Genomic DNA, 22,242 nt, shown 5'->3' with positions numbered 1-22,242 from the left:
ACGGGGAGAAGATGGATTGCTCCCACCCATCCTCCTCGTGTCACCCCCTGCTCCTCTGCACACAGGGCAATCTGGCCTTTGACACGGGGAGCTGAGAAGGCAGAGAGGAGGTGTCCCTGCTCCCCACTGCCAAAACCCTCCCAACCCTCCTCTGCTGACATCCAGCCATTTCTTTTGTTGCTCCATCCTGAAGTGTTGTCGGTGCTCTGGCCCCCCATTCCATCTGTTCAGACTGTGGTGTTGGTGACAATCCAAGGAACCCAAAGAGGCAGACTTGCCATGAAAGTGATAAAAAATAACAAGAAAATAATAACTTCAGCCCTGCACAATTAATTCTGCACAAGCAGAGGACTCACAGACTGGCTTTGGGCTCTGGTATTCCACAGATCATTCAACAGCCATCAGAGTTTATGGAAAAGAATATCAGCTCTTTACTGTCCATCCCACAGTAAAAGAGATTCATAGTTTTATATTTAACTACTAAAATTGAGTCACCAAGTACGTTTTATCTAGATATAAAGAAAAAAAGGATTCTGCAAATATTTTCAGTTTGAAAGGCATTTTAATAAAAGTTTGCTGAAAGTCTTCCACAAATTTTCTTCGTGCAGATTTTAAAGAATGCCTGTGTGTCTTAAGTGTCATAATAATACACTATTACACTGCAGAGAACATACAGTATTCTTGAATTAAAATGTCAAACGCTTCGAATTGGATCAGTTGTTTTCCCAAAAAATATCCACAGGGGAGAAATAAACTTCAAAATACTGCATTTCTTATAAATTCCAATTAAATGTTTTGAGTATTACAGTGGAGAGACTTCTGCTAACTCTAGTCAGGTATAAACACTCTAGGAAAATGTTTTTAAAGGCAACTGAGTGAGCTAAAATACCATAGTGAGTGATGCCCCCTACGAGTCAGACATTAGGGCTTTTCTCATAGGGTGGGTTTTTAGTATGGAGTCCCGGGGCGCTGACAGAATGAACTGCACCCTTTCTTCATACTCTCTCTGTTCTTCCAGACCTGCCTCATATTCCCGTTTCCTCTCCTTCTCCTCTTCCTCACGGAGGTGCTGTCGGTAGGAAATCTGACTCGTGAGCTGATCCCGGTACTCGTTGGCTTTCTGTACTTTTCTGAAAATGCCAGATGGACAGGTCATTTAAAAAGTGTGGGTAAAAAGAATAAACGTTGTTGTTGTTGTTGTTGTTGTTGTTGTTGTTGTTGTTGTTGTTGTTGTTGTTGTTGTTGTTGTTGTTGTTATTATTATTATTATTATTATTATTATTGAGGTTGTTATATCTGTTAGCATTTGAGTTTAGCCTAAAGAACCATTCAAAACTCATTTTAGCTAAGAATAACTACCACTATTAACCACGTGCTGACCTTACGTTCTTCGGATAATTAATTGTGTTCTGTTGTATCTCATCAAGCAGACCGAAAAACTGGTGCTTGACGAACACGAGAGCAAGGACAACTCCTTGCAACCAGTGTTGGTCTCAGTCCTCTCCTGGCTCGGGCTCAGTGCTGAGCAGCCTGACCCCCCTCCCCACTCCTCTGCTGAGGAGAACAAGTCCCTGCCCGCGGGGCCGGTGGGGCCCAGGCTCCCGCTGCACTGATGTTCCTGGAAATGGCTGTCACAAGGAATCACTCCTCCATCCCTCCTCAGGACTCGTGTATTCCTTTCACTACCCTCTGGAGAGGCAGGGAAGTCTCATGTGATCAGGCCTTCTGGAGCAGGAGTCACACAGACACTTACAATGCCAACAGTCTAGTCAGGACTTGTGCAGGAACTCAACAAGAGTTGAGGCACAAACCCTTCCTGACACTGCTGAATGCCACCTTGGCCAAGTGGAGCATATCCCAGCTGGAGCCCAGCGTGCTTTCCTTCAGAAGGGTGACATTTCTGCCACAGCCAGGAGATTGCTCCCAACAAAGCCATCAGAGAGCACAACAGAAGCTTGGGAAGGAGCTGCTCTGTTACAGTCCCACAGACAAACGGGGAGAAGCAGGAATACAAAAGGGGAATTAAGTGAGATAAGGCCCTTTGCCCAAGGCTTTGCATGACACCCAGAGGAACATTTCAGCTACTGCGTGTAAGGATGCCCTCATCCAGAGGAACTGTAAGGCAGGAGAGCCCCGTGCAGCTGGGTTACATGCCCTAGTCTGGTATTTTGGTGGCTGATTATATATGATTGTTTTAGGGATGTGTGTGGGTGGAGTTTAGCAATAAGCCTGAACACACTAGTTCTCTTGGGTAAGGAACAAACAAACCCTGCATTAACCCTCCTCCCCAAACCTCTGGTACTTGTAACAACAGCTTAGAGTATGAGGGGATGTATTTAATAAGCATAATTGATGTAAGTCACATGATGATCCAAAAAGACCAAAACAAGGATATGTACCATTATTTCCATGCTGAGATCAGAATTAGTGGTTTAATACCAACTGCAATATTACAGGTCTGGTATGAAGCAGTTTGGAACTGATAAGCTGCATGGTGGGAGAGCCCCTCTGAACAGAAGAAAGCCCACCTAGTGCTCTTAGAGTTATCAAAAAATAAGAATTAGCTTACTCAGAAGTTTAAAAGAGTGATCTGCAATGAAAGGAACAGATGGCATAAAAGAAAAATACCTTGCACGTTTTAGTTCTTCCAAACGTTTGTATTCTCTGAACGTTTCAGCTAATAACTTCCTCTCTTCAGCAACTTCTAATTGCTTCTCTGCCTTTTTCTGCACTGAAAAACAAAACCCAAAATACTTTTAGAAGATAACAGCTCTGCTAAGCTTGAAGGGACAGTGAGACAGCATTCAGGACAAGTAGCTTAAAGAGCAAGCCTGAGTTTTGTTGCTTCCGAAGAGGCACACAAACAACAGCAAGTGTATTCTCAGCTTATTTGTGCTTCATCTGAAAGTTTTCACATTCAGAACTTCATAATAATATAATTAATAACAATGACTGCTTGCTCATGCAATCCTTACTTTACCAGGCTTTGCTCTGGTGACAACAGTGGGAAATTAGCGTAAGGAATGCCAGTCGGAGTGAAGTTTGGGAGGCAGGTTTGGGGACGGTCACACTGTTGTCCACTCAACCATACAGCCCGTGGACGCTGGGCCAGGTGCTAGACAGACATGTTCAGGTTTGGGGCACAGGCAGCAACCTGTGTTACCACTTACACTTCTCCTTCATCTGCTCTTGTCTTGTATTCACGACATCTCTCAGCAGCTGAAATCGAGCTTCCCTCTCTAGTTTCATTTTCTCAACCCTCTCAGCCCAAACCCGATCATTCTCTTCCTTGAAAAGCTTCTCATCTATTTCTTCTTGCTCTTTGTCCTTCTCCAGCTGTTCAGCCAGGTGTGCCAGGTAAGTAAGTTGGTCCTTAAGCAGCTCTTGCTGCAAACACACAGATATTTGCAGATCTGAGTAAATTAGTTCAAAAATGCCCTTCAAAGCCTGAAGAGAAGTGGAGGTTCTCCAACAGCCAGTGTTGGAGCTGGGAGCCTAGAGCTCCATTCCAAAGCCCACCATGGGAAAGAGCTGGTCAGAATCTTTTTCCTGGCCAGACAACAGCATATGAGCAGAACAAATACAGAGTGACCCTTCTCCCATAGCAGTTCTGCTGCCTACAACAGAAGACATTGGACAGATTTTCCACAGCTGACCAGGCTACTTCACCATCACCTGCATTAGAAGCCATGGGATGCAGTAAAAATAATAAATATCACCTCCTCCAATTCTGCACCAAGGTCTAACACTGAGTTTATACAACATGCCTAACCTACATAAGTTTCCAAGCACCTTGAGCAGAGAAATGGATGCAAGTCCCTGCTCTGTCTTAAAGTTACGTTGAGACCCATTTGCACCCTGAAGTTGGACAATCTGTTTGTTTAAAATTTAAGAAGTGACAGACATATCCATCATTTCGTGGCATCTCTGATAAATCTAACATGAGGGTTTGCGTATATAGATATGGATATAAAATATTTTAAACAGTCTCTTAGTATTAACTAATTAGAATAAGTTAAATATTTACTTTCTTCTGCAGTTAAAAACATTTACTAAATCAGGTCCATGAAACAAAAAACATTCTTCCAACCTCCATTACATCCATGCAGCATAAGGATGCAAAGCCTCAGGTCATTTATACACAATGAAATCAGCATGGAGGGACAAAATTCCAGGATTTCCTGGGAGCCCCACTTCTTTTGTCCAGCTTGGTAGCCTTGCTGATTGCAAAGCATGCTTTAAAGTGCTTGCTGTGGTTTTAACAGATAATGGGCTTCTGCAGAGCTGCAGAGCACTGGCAGGAGGAGAGGCAACAGGCTGTGCAACAAAAGAATCAGCTCATCTAGGGAAAAGGGCTTGTGTCTCTTCTCAGTTACTCTGTGCAGTTCACAGGGCCTCAAAACTAGTCCAGATGAGGTATTGCCCCACAGCTTCACAATGAAAACCCTTACTTTCTTTTTCGTTTTCTCCTCAGCGTCCCTCTGGGGGTCCTGAAAATCTTGCTCCAAGATCATCTTCTCCTGGGCAAGTTGGCTTTCTTTTTCTTCATTCAGACGATCCCTCCTGTCCTTTGCTGCTTTGAGCAACGTCTCCCTGCATTCCTTCTGTTTGTGTCGTTTCTGCCTCTCAAGCTCTTCTTTCTCTTGCCTGACCAGGTTCTTCTCTTCTTCCTACAAGGGCAGAAATAGCCAGCTTGTAAAATCACTGCATAACTTCGGACTAAATGATGGCTATAGAGTTAGTTTCACCGAAGCATTGAAGAGCAAAGCCCTTCTTGCTGACAACACAGAACTAGTGTCATCCACTAGGTGTTAGAACATGAATATTTTAAGATATCATTCATCAGAATTTAGGATTTTTCTCTGTAATTATCACATGTGCTTCAACACAAAAACACCGGTGTGCCTGATGTTTTCCAAACGTTTCAAGCAGACAGACAGAGTCGCCTCTTTAGGGAAATCAATATCATTGCAGCATGTGTGATCTACATCCAAGTCTTCCCATACAGCCACAAGCACTAACAAATAACAGGGCCATGTGTCCCTCCTGTTTCTGTGCATGTTGTCTGTCCTGTGTCTGCACTGGATGCATCTCTACTGGACATAAGGTTGCACCAAGTCAGTAATTGGATCCTTATGTTCTGATGGGCAGTTAGTGGATTTCCATGGCTTGAAATCATTCCACTTTATACTGAAAAGAACAGAAAAACGTACAGTAAAACTGAGTTCATAAGAAAGAAACAATGAAAAATAGCAAATGACTATTCAAGATCAAACAGGTACGTGTATATTCAAGGTTATTTAGCCCCCAACGAAATTCCAGAGTAGCATCATTAAGTAATTTATAAGCATGTTTTCTGGACTTCTTGCATTTGAATAATTCTACAAGCACAACTGCACTTAAACATAGTTATAAAACAGTATTGAAGCATCATTAGCTTATTTACAGCTCTCAGAAATCATGCTTCAGCTATCTTGAAGGCACACGGTTTTTTGTTAACCTGTCTTTAAATTAAATGTCTCTTTTGTAATGTGAATAAGTCTTCTAAAATGCATCAGCAGGCTTGTCATAAACAGCATGGCTAATTTTCCCCATAAGGAAGCAGAAGCTGCACTCCCTAAGGAACATCCCTTTTTATGCTGGACGTAAAGCACCCACGGATTCTTGCAGCGTTTCAGAGCCTAAGCTGACTCTGTATCTGCCCAAACTGTCAAATTCACTTTCAGAAGCTGGTAAAACAGCTTTGAAACTCAATACATATAATTTGAGCAACAGAATAAGTAATCCAAAAAGCTTTGAACAGTAAAGGTGGAAAGCAAGTGGAAACAGTCAGCAGTCTGCTGTGCAAGTTGGCACATGTCTTGGGCTGAATTCTGATCTCAGTGAAGTTGTATGAGAGCAGCCAAGGATGGGGGCCATGAAAGTTTACACACTGGGGTAACATAACATTGCAAATATACACAGAAATGGTTACCAAGCACCCACCTGCAAGCCAGGACCAAAGAGCTATGGCAGAAACTCAGGAAACTACAGCCAGGATAACATGAATTTCACCACTTTCTCAAGAAATCACAATTCTTTAAGGGAGAGGAAGGACAGAGGAGGAGGAAGGTAGCTAATGTAGGTAATGTAGCTAAGGCAAAAATGGCTGTCTCTGTTTTCTCATCCGCTCTGAGATATCCTGATGTACACATATGGTCTATCATGGTGAAGCTGCGAGTTTTGCTTCACTAAATAATCTATTTTCATTGGAAAAAAACAGGAGAAACCTTTATACACAGAGACACTTAGCTGTTCACAGTGTGTCCTTCACCCAGATGAAACCCCTGATCACTAGGGGCTACCAGCTCTGCACTGAGGAACTTGTAATGAGGCCATCTGCCACATCCCTCTTCTGCTGAGAAAGGATTACATCCCATTGTCCATACAGAAACTCTCCTTTGAAGAAAGCTTTTTTCCCCAGAAAATAAACCACTTCACCGGAAATGTATCTCCTTGACAGAGCCCAGGGCAGCTGTCTTCAGGGGAGGCTACACAGTCTTCTATTCTAATAGCATTTTTCTGAAAAGGCCAGTTAAGTAGCAGCGTTCTTTGCCTGGGAGGTTTGGCAGTGCCTTAGAAGTCGTTACAAGGAAATAACTCTATTCTGCATGTTTTTAAATAAGCCAAACATTACAGTCTAGCTTGGAATAAGGCCTCTACCATTTCACAGATGGGATTGTCAGAGCTTTAGATTCATTATTGTCTTCATTTTTAAAAAACGGTGAAATATATATATATTGCCAACATCAGCTTCCAGTGTCTAACAAAGGTATCCTGAGTTATCGTTCAACCTCTACATGTAAATAGCTGCAAAATGAAGACTGAGTCTGAGCTAAAGTCTCCCATAGCTCGAAGTCAACACAGAATACTGAACTATCAAGCCCCACTAAAGCCACTCCAGCAAGACTTACAGGGAAGTATGAGCTAAAGAGAGGGTAGTGGCCAAACAGCTAGGCCAAAGTAGCCAAATGACTCTCATGATGTGACACCCAACAGTGGCCAGGATTAATAGGTGAGAGAGCTTAGGTGCTGCTTGCTAATTTTTAAAAACAATAAAATAAATAAAAAAAGGACATGGATTCTGAAGTTCAGCCAGCTGGAGCATAAGCAGTAGGGATTTTTCACATAAATGTTTCTCCTGGTGTGTGTAACTGGGTCCTGAGTGCACCAACAGACTCTGCAGCCTCCCTGCAAGGCCCTGGGTGCCTGTGCCCTCGGCCAGCCCCGACCAGCCTGGGATCAGTGCTGGGAGGGGGCATGTGAGAAAGGGCTGAGGAGCTGCAGCTGGGCTCAGTCTCTTGCCTTTGGTGCCTACGTGAGCCGTGCTGCAGGTGCACCTCTGCCTGAGGTCGATCCTCATCCACACCCGCTGACTTGACTTGCTGGCTTCGTCTTGGACTCCATCACTACAGACCTGCCAAGCAGTTTAGACTGTTGGATGACTCCAGTTACTGTCAGTAGACCTGCTCTGTTCCGCTCCTTCAGGTGCTGTGGGATTCCTGCACAGGAGGACAGACTACTTGCCTGCCCTGCCGTCACCTTCAGCTCCTGGCTCACCTTCCCCTCTGTGCTGCTTCCTTCCACTGCACTTACCATGATGATTAAACATATGTATCGTAGTCTGAGATCTGCTGTTACACATACCAGCTGGGAAACAAGATTCTCCAGCCATCCTGCAGGAAACTTGAATTCAGAAAACTGCAAAGATGTCTGGCAAAAGCTTAAAAATGTTTCCATTTTCCACAACGACTCTGAGAGGCTTTGAAGGCCAAAATCCTTTACAATGCCAGGTTTGAAAAGATGTATTTCCCTCTGTAAACAGGAATGCCTTTGACACAGCTCTGGAAAAGAGGCTTAGCATAATAGGACAGGCTCAGATACTAATGGAATCAGTGAAGATACAAATAAGGTATGGATTAGTCTAAATGTCTAGTAAGCCTATCATTAGGAGGGCCTTATACACAACCCTGAATACAGAATGATATGGAAATTACCAGCCATTCAGCCTCCTCTTTCTTCAGCTGCTCCTCCTCCTCTTTGCGGGCGCTGAGCTGGGCCACCTGGGCATCGAGCACATTCAGCATCTCCTGAATCCGCCACGACGCTTTCTGCTTCTCCAGCTCCTCTTGGTGATCCTTGGCCAAGAGTTCCTTTTCACAGATCTCCTCCAGCCTCCGCTCCTCCATCCTCTCTTCCTTTTTCAGCTCCTCCTTCAGAGCCTGCTGGGCCAGCTGGCTGTCACTCGATTCCTTCTTGTTCCTCCTCACGCACAGCGTGCGGAACTCGTCACAGCGGTTTCTGAAAAGGCAACACGAAAAGTTTTTAAAAAAAAAGTCTCAAAACAATAAGCAAGTCTGGAGGTGTGTGATGGATGGAGGCTCCCAGCTCATAACTACTCAAAGGACTACAACTCAGAATGCCCAGTTCTGCACCTGATCTGAGGGTGAGGCCTAAGGAACCACAGGGAGCCTGGCTTGATGCAGATTTTGACATTAAGGAGTTGAAGAATTTGCATTTGTAAAAAAACCCACCCTCAACTTCCCCAAAAGTGGAAGTGGAGTGGCAGGCACCGATCTTTCCACTCCCATGACCAGTGACAGGACCTGAAGAAGTGGCTGGAGCTGTGTCAGGGCAGGGTCAGGTTGGATCTCAGGAAAAGGTTCTTCCCCCAGAGGGTGGTTGGCACTGACCAGGCTCCCCAGGGCAGTGGGCACAGCCCCAAGGCTGCCAGAGCTCCAGGAGTGTTTGGATGATCCTCTCAGGGACAGGGCAGGATTGTTGGGATGTCCTGGGCAGGGCCAGGAGTTGGACTGATGATCCTTGTGGGTCCCTTCCAGCTTGGGATATTCTATGATTCTAAACACACAATATATACACACACCATGTATACAGTATGTATTATATATGTAGCTAAAATATGTGTTGTGGGAGGTTTCTGTGTATATATCCCTTTTTTTTTACATATAAAACACATACACACTATGCTTATGGAAACATGTGGGTAGCTCTTTTATTCAAATGAAGACTTAGAATAGGTTTATAAGTCACCTGAAAGCTCATTCATATTCAGAAAATACTGTGAGTGTGGAAATGTAGGTTACATGGTTGAACAGGAACCACTAGAAATTTATTAATTTTTTAAGTGAAGTTTTGTGGGATAATTCAGACAAGTTGCAATAAAAGCCTGAAGAAGCTAGAAAGTCAACAAGTAATGCAGTTTTCAATTTTCAATTACCCTCTGCAACTGAGTTGCATATAAAGAGGTAATTTATCTTCAGTTGAAGATTGAACTAATTGCAGATTCTGCTTTTATTTTTGCAAACAAAGCACTATTGAGATCAACACATGCTATCAAACATTATTTAATTTGAGCAATCTGCAAGCATTTTAATTCTGTTCTACAACCGAGATATAGATTTTGATAAAGTCAGAATGTGAAACTGGCAGACAATGGTGAAGACCCACAAGTGTGAAGGGTATATAAGCTCTTAGGATGTGTGATAGACACACATGAATGCTCTGAAGTAAAAAGATATCTCACAACTTCATGCTGAATGAAACCATCTTCTACAGATTATTGCAAAGCTATTTAGGAATTCATGGCAGACATTGTCTGAATCTTGAAGCCCTGCATGGCAGCAGTAGTTACCTGCACAGTGTGAAATACTATTATACTATACAACATTTAGTGACAATCCTGTGTAGTAAAAATATTAAATCTTCATCAGGCAACGACCTCATGCTATCACCAATCTCCATATTAGCATATTTATTTAATTTTCGTGAAACAAAATCTGAATTAATCCATTGCCTAAGAAGCAGAGGTCTCACCACATTTTCTCCCTGTTGGCATTCACCATTTGCTGCCTCACGTTTCAGCTGTAACTTTCTGGGGCCAAAGACATTTCTCTCTTCATCCTCTATCTGTAAAGCACCCAAGGCCATGGAGCCTGTGCTGAAAGGTGAAAGGCACTGTGCACAAACAATAATAGGGAGAGCAATGCTGTGAAAGTAAAATTGCCATTTTGCTTGATATCCAAAAGTTATTTCTAACCACTTCACTGCTCTTCACTGAGACGAAACTACAATAATCTCTCAAGTCCCCTTTTATCAACACCAGGTCTCTCTAAGAAAAAACCTGCCACATTTTGCACTTTTCTCCCCCAGGCCTAGGACACGCCACAACCTCTAACCAAATGTTGGGCTCTTCCCCTAGACCTGAGCTTTTATCCTCCAAAACACTGTTCCTTGAATGAGGAACTTTCCTTAGCTCAGCTTCAGAAGAGGAGGATGAGCGAGTACCATAACGAAGGAGCAGAGGCTGGTATTGGATCCCACACTGTTCAACATCTCTGTCGGTGACATGGATGGTGGGATCGATGCACCCTCAGCAAGTCTGGCGATCACACCGAGCTGTGTGGTGCAGTCCCACACTGGAGGGAAGGGATGGGGCATCCAGAGGGACCTGGACAAGATGGAACAGGGGGTGATCCCAGGTATCAACACAGGCTGGGTGGAGAGCAGCCCTAGGGAGAAGGACTTGGGGGTATTGGTGGGAGGGAGGCTGGACATGGCCCAGCCCAGAACCCCCCATGCCCTGGGCTGATCCCACAGCCTGGGCAGCAGGGCAGGGGGTTTCTGCCCCTCTGCACCCTCAGGTGAGACCCCCCTGCAGAGCTGCCTCCAACCCTGGGGAACAACAGCACAGGGACGTGGAGCTGCTGGAGAGAGTCCAGAGGAGGCCACAGAGATGCTCCAAGGGCTGGAGCCCCTCTGCTCTGGAGCCAGGCTGGGAGAGCTGGGGGGGTTCACCTGGAGAAGAGAAGGATCCAGGGAGAGCTGAGAGCCCCTTCCAGGGCCTAAAGGGGCTCCAGGAGAGCTGGAGAGGGACTGGGGACAAGGGCTGGAGGGACAGGACAAGGGGGAATGGCTTCCCACTGCCAGAGGGCAGGGTTAGACGGGATAGTGGGAAGGAATTGCTGTCTGTGAGGGTGGGGAGGCCCTGGCACAGGTTTCTTAGAGCAGCTGTGGCTGCCTCTGGATCCCTGGAAGTGTCCAAGCCCAGGCTGGACAGGTCAACAAACATATTACAGCATTGCTAGTTTTCGTATGTTTTACCACTGGAATCTATCTTCCATCTCCTGGGCAGGAGTTAGTGGTCATTAAAATCTACAGCACTAATTAGTATTCATGAGAAACACATTTCTCAAATGTTGTGAGGGACACATGCCATTATTAAGATCTGAAGTCTTTCACCATTAGCAAAAACTGTATTACCTTAATGCAATGGGTTCAAAAGTTCTCTCAGCAGTGAAGGACGAAAGAATTAGTTATTCTTTTCTGTGATTATAAAATAATCTGATATTAATTGAATCTCAGAGGGGAGGAGAAGTTAATTATTTACGTTCAGCATTGCTAGAATTTTAATATAAAATAACCCCATAACTGCTTGATTTCATCAAAATAATTCCTTCAAAGCAGCTTTTACAGCAACCTATAAACATCTGCTCCCCCAGATGGCTGGTTTTCCTCCTCACTTTGCTATCCTAAGCTTCTTAACATTAAAACTGTGTCTGTATGTGGCTACTTCCCAAAGACAGAACCCCCCCACACCAGTTATTTTTTCATTTTATGGCTGCAGTATGAAGTTCCTGGGATAACAACATTCCCATATGGATGCTTCTGATGTTACCACAAGAAAGAGGATGTGATACGTGTTTTATGCAAATTTTAAGCTGTTGCAACTTTCTTTAAAGTTACCGATGATGAACAAGCCCTCAGGCTAGCACTGGCTGGATATCTTCTCATACAAGGTGTAGCCCTCCATGAAAATGAATTCCAGCAGGACTCTGGTGGTCCAAGGACTGTCCCCTCTGTCACCTCATGGCAAAGGACTCCTCCTGGCTAACATCACTACTGAGAAGCTGCTAAACCTGTACCCTCAGGCCACAGCTCCAAACCAGCCTACAGGGCTGCTAAAATTGCTACCTTTTAGGACTCTGGAATAACGTATGGGAGTAAAGGTGCTCCTATACCTCAGGTCTGAGGAAGCGCCTTGATTAGAGTTAAAGGAAATACAAACAAGTCTGCATCAGTTTTCAGAAAGACATTCAAACTAGTTGTAAATTCACAGGCAAAGAGGAACAGAAAATCATGTGTATATCCACCTGCTACTGGACTGACTTCCCAGAGCATCTCTGGGTGTGCCCTACAGTAATGATCTCCAAAGTGGGGCGTGCAGGAAGAGAATATGTTTTGTACCATTAATAAATAACATTAGAAAGTAAAAAATAGTGTTTATTTCTTCTTTACCCCACCCTGTTTTAATTTCTATTTTTGAATATGTTTTATAGTGTACACAGAATACCAGTACAGTAGTACAGGTATTTAATTTATAGATAAGTAAATAGTGTAGTAGTAGCGCTAGAATTTTTTACAGCTCGGGGTGTTCAGTCAAAGAGGTTTGGAGGCGACTGCCCCAGAAGACAAGGTGTGACACAATTACAGATTCCTGTTTGTGGATTTTCAGTAAGTGTTGGTCTCCTGAGCAGCAAAGCCTGCTCCCACATCTCTGGCTGGACCAGGATGATTTAGGAGGAAGAGTAACAGCCAACAGCCAGGGAAAAACAGACTTGGGGCTACCTAAAGAAAAATACATGCAGATTGAGATATCAGAAGTTACTAATATAATCAGAATCAATCACCACAGCAGAGACTTCCTTTCAGTGAAGAAAAGACTTTAAAATATAACTAAGAAAATACACGTGAAGAGAGAGATACCTGTCACAGACAAAGTGAACTGTTGTTAGCTGGTGTTTATTTGAGTTCTGCTCTATCATAGGAACCTTAATTAAAAGTAGAAAGGGACAAAGCTAGAGAAACTAACTGTGGAATATATTCCCATCACATCAGGACAGTCAAAGAGGAGGACTCTGTGCCCTGCAGGACGAAGATTCATTTGCAAAGATACTGCAAGACTGCCACTCAAAACAGCTGTGAAGAGAGAGGATTTCACTGTCTCTGAATCTTCCGAAAAACTGCAGCCAGCAGAACACCACCAGTAAACCTCCAGCAACACCTTTTAATGGGATGCTGCTTGGTATGAATATTGCTTAGATCCAAGAGTAGAATGGGAAAGGTAAAGGGATAATAATAGGATAAAATAGCCCCATGAGACTGAGTGAACCATAGATCAACAGGGTTGTACTGGGAAGACAAAGGACCCGAGATATTAAGACAGGCAGCTGCAGCATGAAAATCCAAGTATGTGACACCAAATGATGCAACCCAGTGGTAGTGGGATTCATTTTGCAATTAAAATACCTAAAATTAGACATTTAAACACGAATCTACATATGTGCTAAATTCTCACTCTGATCAATGGGAACTTAATCCCAGTCAGTGCAGGCTAGGGTGCAGTTCAACTGACAGAGCAGGATAAACCTCCCTGAGGATGACATTAGGTTCCTGTAACTGTCCTGATCTCTGTGAAGATTTAAGTAGAACAGGAATTCAGATTCCCAGGGAATATAAAGATACAAACACTCAGCCACCTACCTTTAGGTGTCTACGTCACATGTCCCTGGGGTGTAAGACAAGTGGCAAGGACAAAATAAATGACACTCCAGCAGCATCCCCTCTAAACCATTTTAAAAGTGAGTTTCAATCCCTTTGTCTGATAGGTAGAGAACAAACCAGGAACTGTAAATGGCAAGGGCCAGGTTTTCAAGCCACCATGTGAACTTGGAAGTGCATACACTGCCTAACACCTGTCTCAGCCAACAAACCCCACATTTAAAGAGATATTTACCTGTGAAATTAGTTAATTAGAGTTTATGCACAAGTGAAAGGAAGTGTTGACTTTTATCCCCAGCCTCTCCACACTGAGAAGCAGGTGTTGTGGATTTCACAGCACTGTGGGAGACTGGGAAGAGACACTTCAAATGATTACAATTAAATAACATTATTATTTCTTTCATCCCTTCCTCGGAAAACCAGATTTCCAAGAATGGAACAAGACAGATTTCAGATTTCATGCCAAGGCCTCAGAGCCTAATAAGCACCTGCAAGTCTTGCTGCCTTCAGTCAGGAAGACTTGGCACAGAATTTCAGGCTACACTAAAACCTGAACTGCAGCTGCTTCTCTTCAAAAGTATGCAATAAACAAAAACATTTGGTTTTTGGACAATCTTTTCAAGGATCTTTGACTCTACTATTAGCTTAGGAAGGGTGATTTAGGCCAAATTAACCTTCCATGCTCTCTGTTCACTCCAACACTATAAAGCTGGAATAGGAAGTACAAAAACAGCTGACTTGGCAGGTGAAAGTCCAGGGATGCTCACACAGGACAAGGAGGACACACTAGACTTGCAAGAATTAACTACTTTAATTTTTTTCTGCCTTGTTGTTTTAATCACATTTGTCTTTCCTTCCTCAATTTATTATTGCCACGTTCTTGTTAAATTGTCCCTTCACATTTACTTTGGGCAAATTCTCTTTCATAAGATATTCTTATGGCAGTACCTGAATTGCTGCTCTCGTTTTTCAGCTACCAGTTGTTGTCTTTCTTTTTCCCTCTTCTCTCTCAGTAATTTTGTTTGTTCCTTCATCTTTGCTTCTTTGTCCTGTGCCTCCATTGCTGCAAGTGTGTCCATCTCAGCCAAGTACCTGATCTCCTCTTCCTCCAGAAGCTCACGAAGCCTGTAATGAAAACATTTAAATAAAGGCTAAATAAATCCTTCTGTTGAAGGATAAAGTTTGAGTTTATTTGTTATTAGTGCAAAAATGGGTACTGGGCTCCTTTCAACACTTCTTGCAAATGCCAAAGAAGGGAACATCAAATTTTAAGTCGGGGATCATTCCAGTTGTGTCCATGGAGGGAATCTTACAGCACACCACGAGTGATTCTGTCCAGGCACAGTTTAAACTCCTTATCTTACAAACCTACTTTGTTGCTTTACAACTTCAGTCCCCCATTAAATAAATAAATCTCATTTTCAGACTACAATTGTCACCAGTTAATAACAATTTGATTTTGTAATACTGTTATCCTTCAGCACAGAATCATGGAATCTCCTGAGTTGGAAGGGACCCACAAGGATCACCAAGTCCAACCCCTGGCCCTGCACAGGACACCCCACCAATCCCACCCTGTCCCACAGAGCGTTGTTCAAACGCTCCTGGAGCTCTGTCAGCCTTGGGGCCGTGCCCACTGCCCTGGAGAGTCTGTTCAGTGCCCCACCACCCTCTGGGGGAAGAGCCTTCTCCTGATATCCCTCCCTTTTCTATGCATCTATAATTGTATCTTCTCTCAAACTACCTCTTGTTATTTTAGCATCACTCCATAAACCGCTTCATCCTGAAATATCTTTCATGAGAAAATTATGTCAAACTGGTGATTTTTAAACACGCCAACATTCACCTCTCTATTAAACCCAGCAGTGAGAAACCTGGGGCTACAGAATCGAGAAATTACCAATCCCAGCCCAAATGCCACTGTGTCTCTACAGAAAAGGACTTGGGGGTCCCGGCAGCCAAGCTGAGCACAAGCCGGCGATGCACCCTTGTGGCAAAGAAAGCCACTGGCACCTTGGGCTGCGAGAGGAGGAGCTCTGCAAGCAGGGAGGGGATCCTTCCTCTCCGTGCTGCTGAGACCAAATGCGGAGCGTGGGTCCAGTCCTGGGCTGCCCAGCACCAGAAACACGCAGCCCGAGGGGAGGGAGCCCAGTGGAGGCACACTATGGGACAGCAGAATCTCTCCTAAAAAGAGAATCTCTTTCTCTCTCCTGAGAGGGCTGCGACTGTTCAGCCTGGAGAAGAGAAGGTTCAGGGCGATCTTACCCATGTACATAAATACCTGAAGGGAGGGAATGCAGAAAAGACAGCTTCTCCTCAGCAGTGCCCACTGACAGGACATGAGGCAGTGGGCATGAATTAAAAATGTGGAATGCCACATGAGCACATGAAACACTTTTTTTTTTTCCTTTTTACTGTGAGGGTGGTCAGATACTTGTCAGGTCGCCCAGAGGTGGTGGAATCTCCATGTGTGAAGATAAGCAAAACCCAAAGGGACACACACTCCTGGACAACCTGCTCTAGGTGACTGTTTGAGCAGGAGGTGGACCAGATAAATCTCAGGAGGTTCCATCAAACCTCAGTGTTCTGTGGAATCCATGTACAATTCCTCTGGGGACACATCAGACCAGGACACCAAGCTGATGACCTTCATGGCTCCAAAGTAACTTGACATGAAATAGTAACTGAGAAATTAAACCGTATGATTTTTTCCTACGACCAGTACAGCACAATTTTGTTGTTTACAGGGCAGTAATACGCCTCACCTTTAATATTTTTGAAAGACTTCTGAAAAATTTCAGTTTTTCAGTTGACTGTGCTGCAAAGTGTTACTTGTAGGACCTAAACATCAGCTTGATGAGACTGCAACAAAATCCTCAGCTAAACCCAAAAAACAGAATTTCTGACTCTCTGTTACCTAGAGAAGCTGTGGATGTCCATGGCAGGTGGGTTGGAACTAGATCATCTTTAAGGTCCCTTCCAACCCAAACCATCCTGGGATTCTATGATTCGGTTCCCCATCCCTGGAAGTGTTTAAGGCCATGTCAGGTGGGCTTGGAGCAACCTGGTCTAGTGGAAAGTGTCCCTGCTCATGGCAGGGGGTGGAATGAGATGAGCTTTAAGGTCCCTTCCAACTCAAACCATTCTGTGATTATACCAAGGTACTCTTAATTCTCTTTAAAAATCAAGCTATAAAAGTGCTATACTACTACTTTCATCTTGCATTTGGCAGACAAGGAGGCTCCAGATGCCACCTAAACAGCACTAGTTACTGCGTTTGAACACCTATCACTGGTGCCTGGCTCCCCGGGGCACACCCACGCCCTCTGAGCACAGGGTGAAGTTGAAAATAGCAAGGCAGCCGTTGGTATTAGCTACTTGTTTGCTACCTGTCTCTTCTCACATCGATCTCCTCCAGATAGTCCCGCATTTTTGCCCGGGCCTTCTCCTCGGCCGCCCGGTGCACCCATTTGTGCTCCCTGCTCTTCTGCCAGTCGCAGACGTTTCGGTAGTGCTGGAACACCCGCAACTCACGAGCGTATTCCCACCGATCCCCCTCCCTCACCCTCTCAGCCAAGATCTCCTCTTCAAGGGTGTTTTTCTTATAAGGCTTGGATACCTGTAAGAGGAAGAAAATGGAGAAAGAGAAAGCGTGGAGACTTCACAGCAACCTTCCAGGATCCAAAGGAGCCTACAGGGGAGCCGGGGGGGGGATGGACACACTCTTCAACAGGAACTGCAATGGCAGGACAAGGGTTAACGGATGCAAACTGAAAGAGGGAAAATTTAGGCTAGATACAGGGAAGAAATTCCTGGCTGTGAGGGTGGTGAGGCCCTGGCACAGGTTGCCCAGAGAAGCTGTGGCTGCCTCTGGATCCCTGGCAGCGTCCAATGCCAGGATGGCCAGGGCTTGGAGCAACCTGGGATAGTGGAAGAGGGTGGAACGAGATCAGCTTAAAGGTTCCATCCAATCCTTAGCATTTTATGGCTCTGTGAAATGTCAGTGGTGAAAATGTAATCAGTAACTCTGAGTGGTTTTTCAGTTGAATTCGCAGCACCGGGCTCCCCAGGGCCCCCATCCCACATAGTACTGGGCTCCTCCAGGACCCCTCCACAGCACTGGGGTCCCTGGGATGCCCATCCCGCACAACACCAGGCTCCCGGGGACACCTCCCCCATCCCCCCAGCACCGGGCTCCCAGGGACCCCCCCCCAGCACTGGGATCCCCCAGGAGCCCCCACAGCACCAGGCTCCCCGGGACCCCCATCCTGCACATCAGGGCTCCCTGGGACCCTACACTGCACCAGGATCCCGAGGACACCCCTACACAACACTGGGCTCCCAGGGACCACCACACACGCAGCACTGGGCTCTCTGGGACCCCCATCCCACACAGCACTGGGCTCCCCCAGGACACCCCACAGGCAGCACCGGACTCCCCGGGACCCCGCACAACATCGGGCTCCCTCGTTCCCCCATACACAGAACCGGGCTCCCGGGGACCCCGCTACACTGCACTGGGCTCCCCCCCGGCTGCTCTCAAAGGGTCCCGCCCCACCCGACACCGCTCTGGGGCTCCCGCTCCACAGTTCCCGCAGCTCCGCGGAGCGGAGCAGCCCCGGCGCGGCCCCTCACCACCGCCACGACGTGAGGCATGGGGCCGGTGACATCCCGGCGTCGCGGGAGATCCGACCGGGGCTGGGGCTGGGGAGCGGGCTGGGCATAGGGCTGGGAGCGGGGCTGGGAACAGGGCTGGGAGCGCGGCGGGGCCGGCGCCGCCATGGCGGACGGACGGACGGACGGACGGACGGACGGAGGGAGGGAGGCGCCGCCACAGCCGTTGCCGAGGGGACGGGCGGGCGGCGGAAGTGGCCTCATGGCGGCGGGGTCTGAGGGGAGGGAGGGCAGTGTCATGGAACCGCGGGGTCACGGGACTGCCGGGGGTGGAAGGGAGCTCAGAGATCGTCCAGCCCAACCTTTTAACCCTGCGCTACCGCTGTAACCCCCGACACCAAACCGCGTCACCCCTTGTGGGGGCAGGCGCCTCTGGAGCGCCTCCAGGGGGTGGTGACTCCACCGCCTCCCTGCGCAGCCTGTTATAACGCATGGCCACCCTAACAGTGAAAAATGTTTTTTTCTAATAGCTACTCTGAATTTGTCCCGTCTCAGGTTGAGGCCATTTCCTCCTGTGCTCGTACTGCATGCTGGAGGAAGATTCACCCTCATACCTTTTTAAAAAATCCCATTACTTCCTCACAGCATTTGCGATGTTAATACACTTAAAAGATTTTTAGCCAAGTAGGCCAATTTCAGTGTAATGAGCTGCATTTTGGTACAGACGCTGCCTTCCATCCTAAACAGGCCAAACACTGCTATTATTATTCATTCTATTTGCCTTACAGACAGCAAAGAAGTACTTGTGCAAGGTTAAAGTGTGTTTCATTCCCCTGGACGATTAGTGACATTTCTGTAATCTAAAATGTGAAGTCCTACATATCCTAGATATGAAACCTGACAGAATAATCTTTTATTCCCATTCTAAGCAACAATTTGCATGAGTGAGCGTTCTCAGGATTAGTTGCATAGTTCAAAAATGTCCAGGGCTTGTTTAGCACAATAGAACGGACCAACCTCCACCTTGCTACAACCTCCTGTCAGGGAGTTGCAGAGAACGGGAAGGTCCCCCCTGAGCTTCCTTTTCTCCAGGCTAAACAAACCTGTCTCCCTCTGCCAACCCTCATAAAACATGTTTTCTAGGGCCTTCACGAGCCTTGTTGCCCTTCTCTGGGCACTCTCCAGCCCCTCAATGTCTCCAGGGGCTCAGGGGACAGGCGGCTTCCCACAGGATTCCCGCAGGATTCCCGGAGGGCAGCACGGCCTTTGTTCTCAACCAGGCCCAGGACACAGCTCAGCTGACTCATTTGTATCAATAAGCAGTTTTGCTTCCGCGACTTTGTCCTCTCTCAGTTTCATCGATAAGTAAGTATTTCCCATATGGCTATGGAGAAAGTTGCCAACTCTGTACTATTCCCAAGTAAATACACCTCTTCCGGATGCGAGATAACTTTGCCACACATGGAAAAAGCAGACCACGAGGAGCTATGTGAGTTTAGGACTTATTCCTGTCCATGTCCCGGTGCTTCATGTAAATGGCAAGGCTCTCTGGATGCTGTAATGCCACACCTGGATGCATCAACATAAGTCGATTACAACACTGCAGGGATAAGATAGAGTGTTCCTGGCTACGGACGTCAGTCTTCCTAGTGCTGCGGACTGGGTTATGATAAAGTCTTGTTTTGGCTTCCATTTCTTGTTAGTGTTGGAGAAACAGGAGAAATATGATGGTGTGAGAAACGAAATAATGTTTTGCTTCAGCCATAAGACCTCGTGGACACAAGGGAGAAGGGAAGTTAACTTACGTTCATTGCTTAAGTGCAAAGAGGTGTTAGGGCCAGCAGGAAAGGTGAAACTGAAGACCTGCCCTTGTTCTTGTGGGTGACTTTAACCTGCCAGACGTCTGCTGGGAACTCCACACAGCGGAGAAGAGGCAGTCTAGGAGATTCCTAGAGTGTATAGAGGATAATTTCCTGCTCCAGCTGGTAAATGAGCCTACCAGGGGTGGGGCCCCGCTAGACTTGCTGTTCACAAACAGAGAGGGGCTGGTGGGAGATGTGGTAGTCAGAGACTGTCTGGGAAGGGTATCAACAAAACCTCTACCCTGGACTTTTGGAGGGCAGACTTCAGCCTATTCAGGAGGCTGGTTCAGAGAGTACCTTGGGAAACAGCCCTCAGAAACAAAGGGGTCCAGGAAGGATGGACATATTTCAAGAAAGAGATCTTGAAGGCCCAGGAGCAGGCTGGCACCTATGTGCCAAAAGGTGAGCCAGCAGGGAAAACGACCAGCCTGGCTGAACAGGGAGATTTTGCAAGAACTTAGGGGGAAAAAAAGAGAGTTTATTGCCTTTGGAAAAAAAGGCAGGCCACTAACCAAGCATTTAAGAATGTTGCTAGGTTATGTAGAAAGAAAATTAGAGAGACAAAAGCAAATTTGAACTTAATCTGGCCACTTGTGTTAAGGATAACAAAAAGTGTTTATATAAATAGGAAAAGGAAGGGCAAGGAAAACCTCCATTCTTTGTTGGAGACAGGTGTGGGGGGGAAGCATAGTTACCACAGACAAGGAAAAGGCTGTGGTACTTAACACCTTCTTTGCCTCAGTTTTCAACAATAGACAGGTTGTCCTCAGAACAGCTGGCTTCCTGAGCTGGTGGACAGGGACAAGGAACTGAACAGCCCCTCTGTAATCCAAGAGAAAGCAGCTGGTGACCTGCTGAGCCACTTGGATCCTCACAAGTCTGTGGGATCAGATGAAATCCATCCTGGGGTGATGAGGGAGCTGGCAGAGAAGAGCTGGCAGAGAAGAGCTCGCCAAGCCACTCTCCATCATTTATCACCAGTCCTGGCTCACCGGAGAGGTCCTGGATGACTGGAAGGTGGCCAATGTGATGCCCACCCACAAGAAGGACCGGAAGGAAGACCCGGGAAACTCCAGGCCTGTCAGCCTGACCTTGGTGCCCGGGAGGTGTTTGGGTTCCAGAGGGGGTTGTTACACTAGGGGGCACAAAGGGGGTTGTTACCTCAGAGGGTGGACTGACAGACAGGGCTTTATACCTGGCTGTGAGGGTGGTGAGGCCCTGGCACAGGTTGCCCCTGGATCCCTGGAAGTGTCCAAGGCCAGGTTGGACGGGGCTTGGAGCAACATGGTATAGTGGAAGTTGTCCCTGCCCGTGGCAGGAGGGTAGAACAAGATGGTCTTGAAGGTCCCCTCAAACCCAGATCATTCTGTGATTCGATTAAATGAAAACTGATTTTAATGACAGGTGATGGAGGTGTGTAAACCCACAGCTTTAGCTCCTGGTCAGGACTGTCACAGAGACCTCCTGCAATTCATGTCCTGCTGATGGACAGAGTCCAGAGCTGCCCGGGCTGGAGGAGAATGGGAACTAAAACACTGGCTGTAGATCAGTGATTGCTTCAAGCCCATTGCACACGAAGAAGTCACAGGGAAAAGCCGTTGCCGAAGCTTTGAAGCCCTGGAACACACACACACTGCCAGGAACTTTGCTTTCTTGCACATAATCAGGACTCGGCTGATAAGAAGTTGAAAAAAATGATGCCAGGGAGGAAAGGTCAGTGTTTAACGTGGCTGTAAAGCTTGTTCTCTTCCGGCTGAAAACTGCACTGCAGTTACATCAGGTGTCAGTTTGATCCTTGCATGATCAAACAAAGCAGTTTGAGAGATGGGATTTAGACACTGCAGTATGTGTTACACCACCACGGTAGTGCTTGAACTGGAATCTCTTCAGTTTATTTCTGTAGAGAGTTATGCTGTCATTGTATTGTGACTAAATCTTTGAGATTTTGGGGAGAGAGAAACAACTCTGAGCAGTTTTCCACTGAAAACTCGTATTTCAGTGGAGGAAGGGATGACTTTCTTGGTATATTATTGTTTTGTCTAGTATTTTATGGGATGTTTAATGAGAAATGGTGCCTTAGTCTTAACATCTATACAAAAACAGAGATCAGTTTTATGTCTACCAATGTGCAGCACTGCCATCTGTTTGA

The 22,242-nt window shown here is 46.1% G+C and overlaps 1 protein-coding gene across 1 annotated transcript; it reads right to left on the bottom strand.

Moving 5' to 3' along the window:
• Positions 1-542: 542 nt before the first annotated feature.
• Positions 543-18,510, bottom strand: CFAP53 (cilia and flagella associated protein 53). Its single transcript, XM_017819744.1, has 8 exons — positions 18,253-18,510; positions 17,007-17,236; positions 14,566-14,742; positions 8,037-8,340; positions 4,452-4,670; positions 3,171-3,387; positions 2,629-2,731; positions 543-1,130 (listed from the first exon to the last, which is right to left on the bottom strand). Exons 1-8 carry the CDS (start codon positions 18,493-18,495, stop codon positions 908-910), a joined length of 1,716 nt encoding a protein of 571 aa, XP_017675233.1. The 5' UTR covers positions 18,496-18,510; the 3' UTR covers positions 543-907.
• Between the last annotated feature and the right edge of the window lie 3,732 nt (positions 18,511-22,242).

Source organism: Lepidothrix coronata, unplaced genomic scaffold, assembly GCF_001604755.1.
Source record: "Lepidothrix coronata isolate B3197 unplaced genomic scaffold, Lepidothrix_coronata-1.0 Scaffold77, whole genome shotgun sequence".
Lineage (NCBI taxonomy): Eukaryota > Metazoa > Chordata > Aves > Passeriformes > Pipridae > Lepidothrix > Lepidothrix coronata.
Note: the sequence above shows the minus strand (reverse complement) of the source record. Positions and strands in the feature narration are given on the sequence as shown.

Coding starts and splice junctions, on each gene's coding strand:
- CFAP53 (XM_017819744.1), bottom strand. CDS start 18,495: ATGAGGCCACTTCCGCCGCCCGCCCGTCCCCTCGGCAACGGCTGTGGC. Junction 17,237..18,252: donor TGCCTCACGTCGTGGCGGTG/GTGAGGGGCCGC, acceptor TTCCTCTTACAG/GTATCCAAGCCTTATAAGAA. Junction 2,732..3,170: donor AGAGCAGATGAAGGAGAAGT/GTAAGTGGTAAC, acceptor TTTGTTTTTCAG/TGCAGAAAAAGGCAGAGAAG.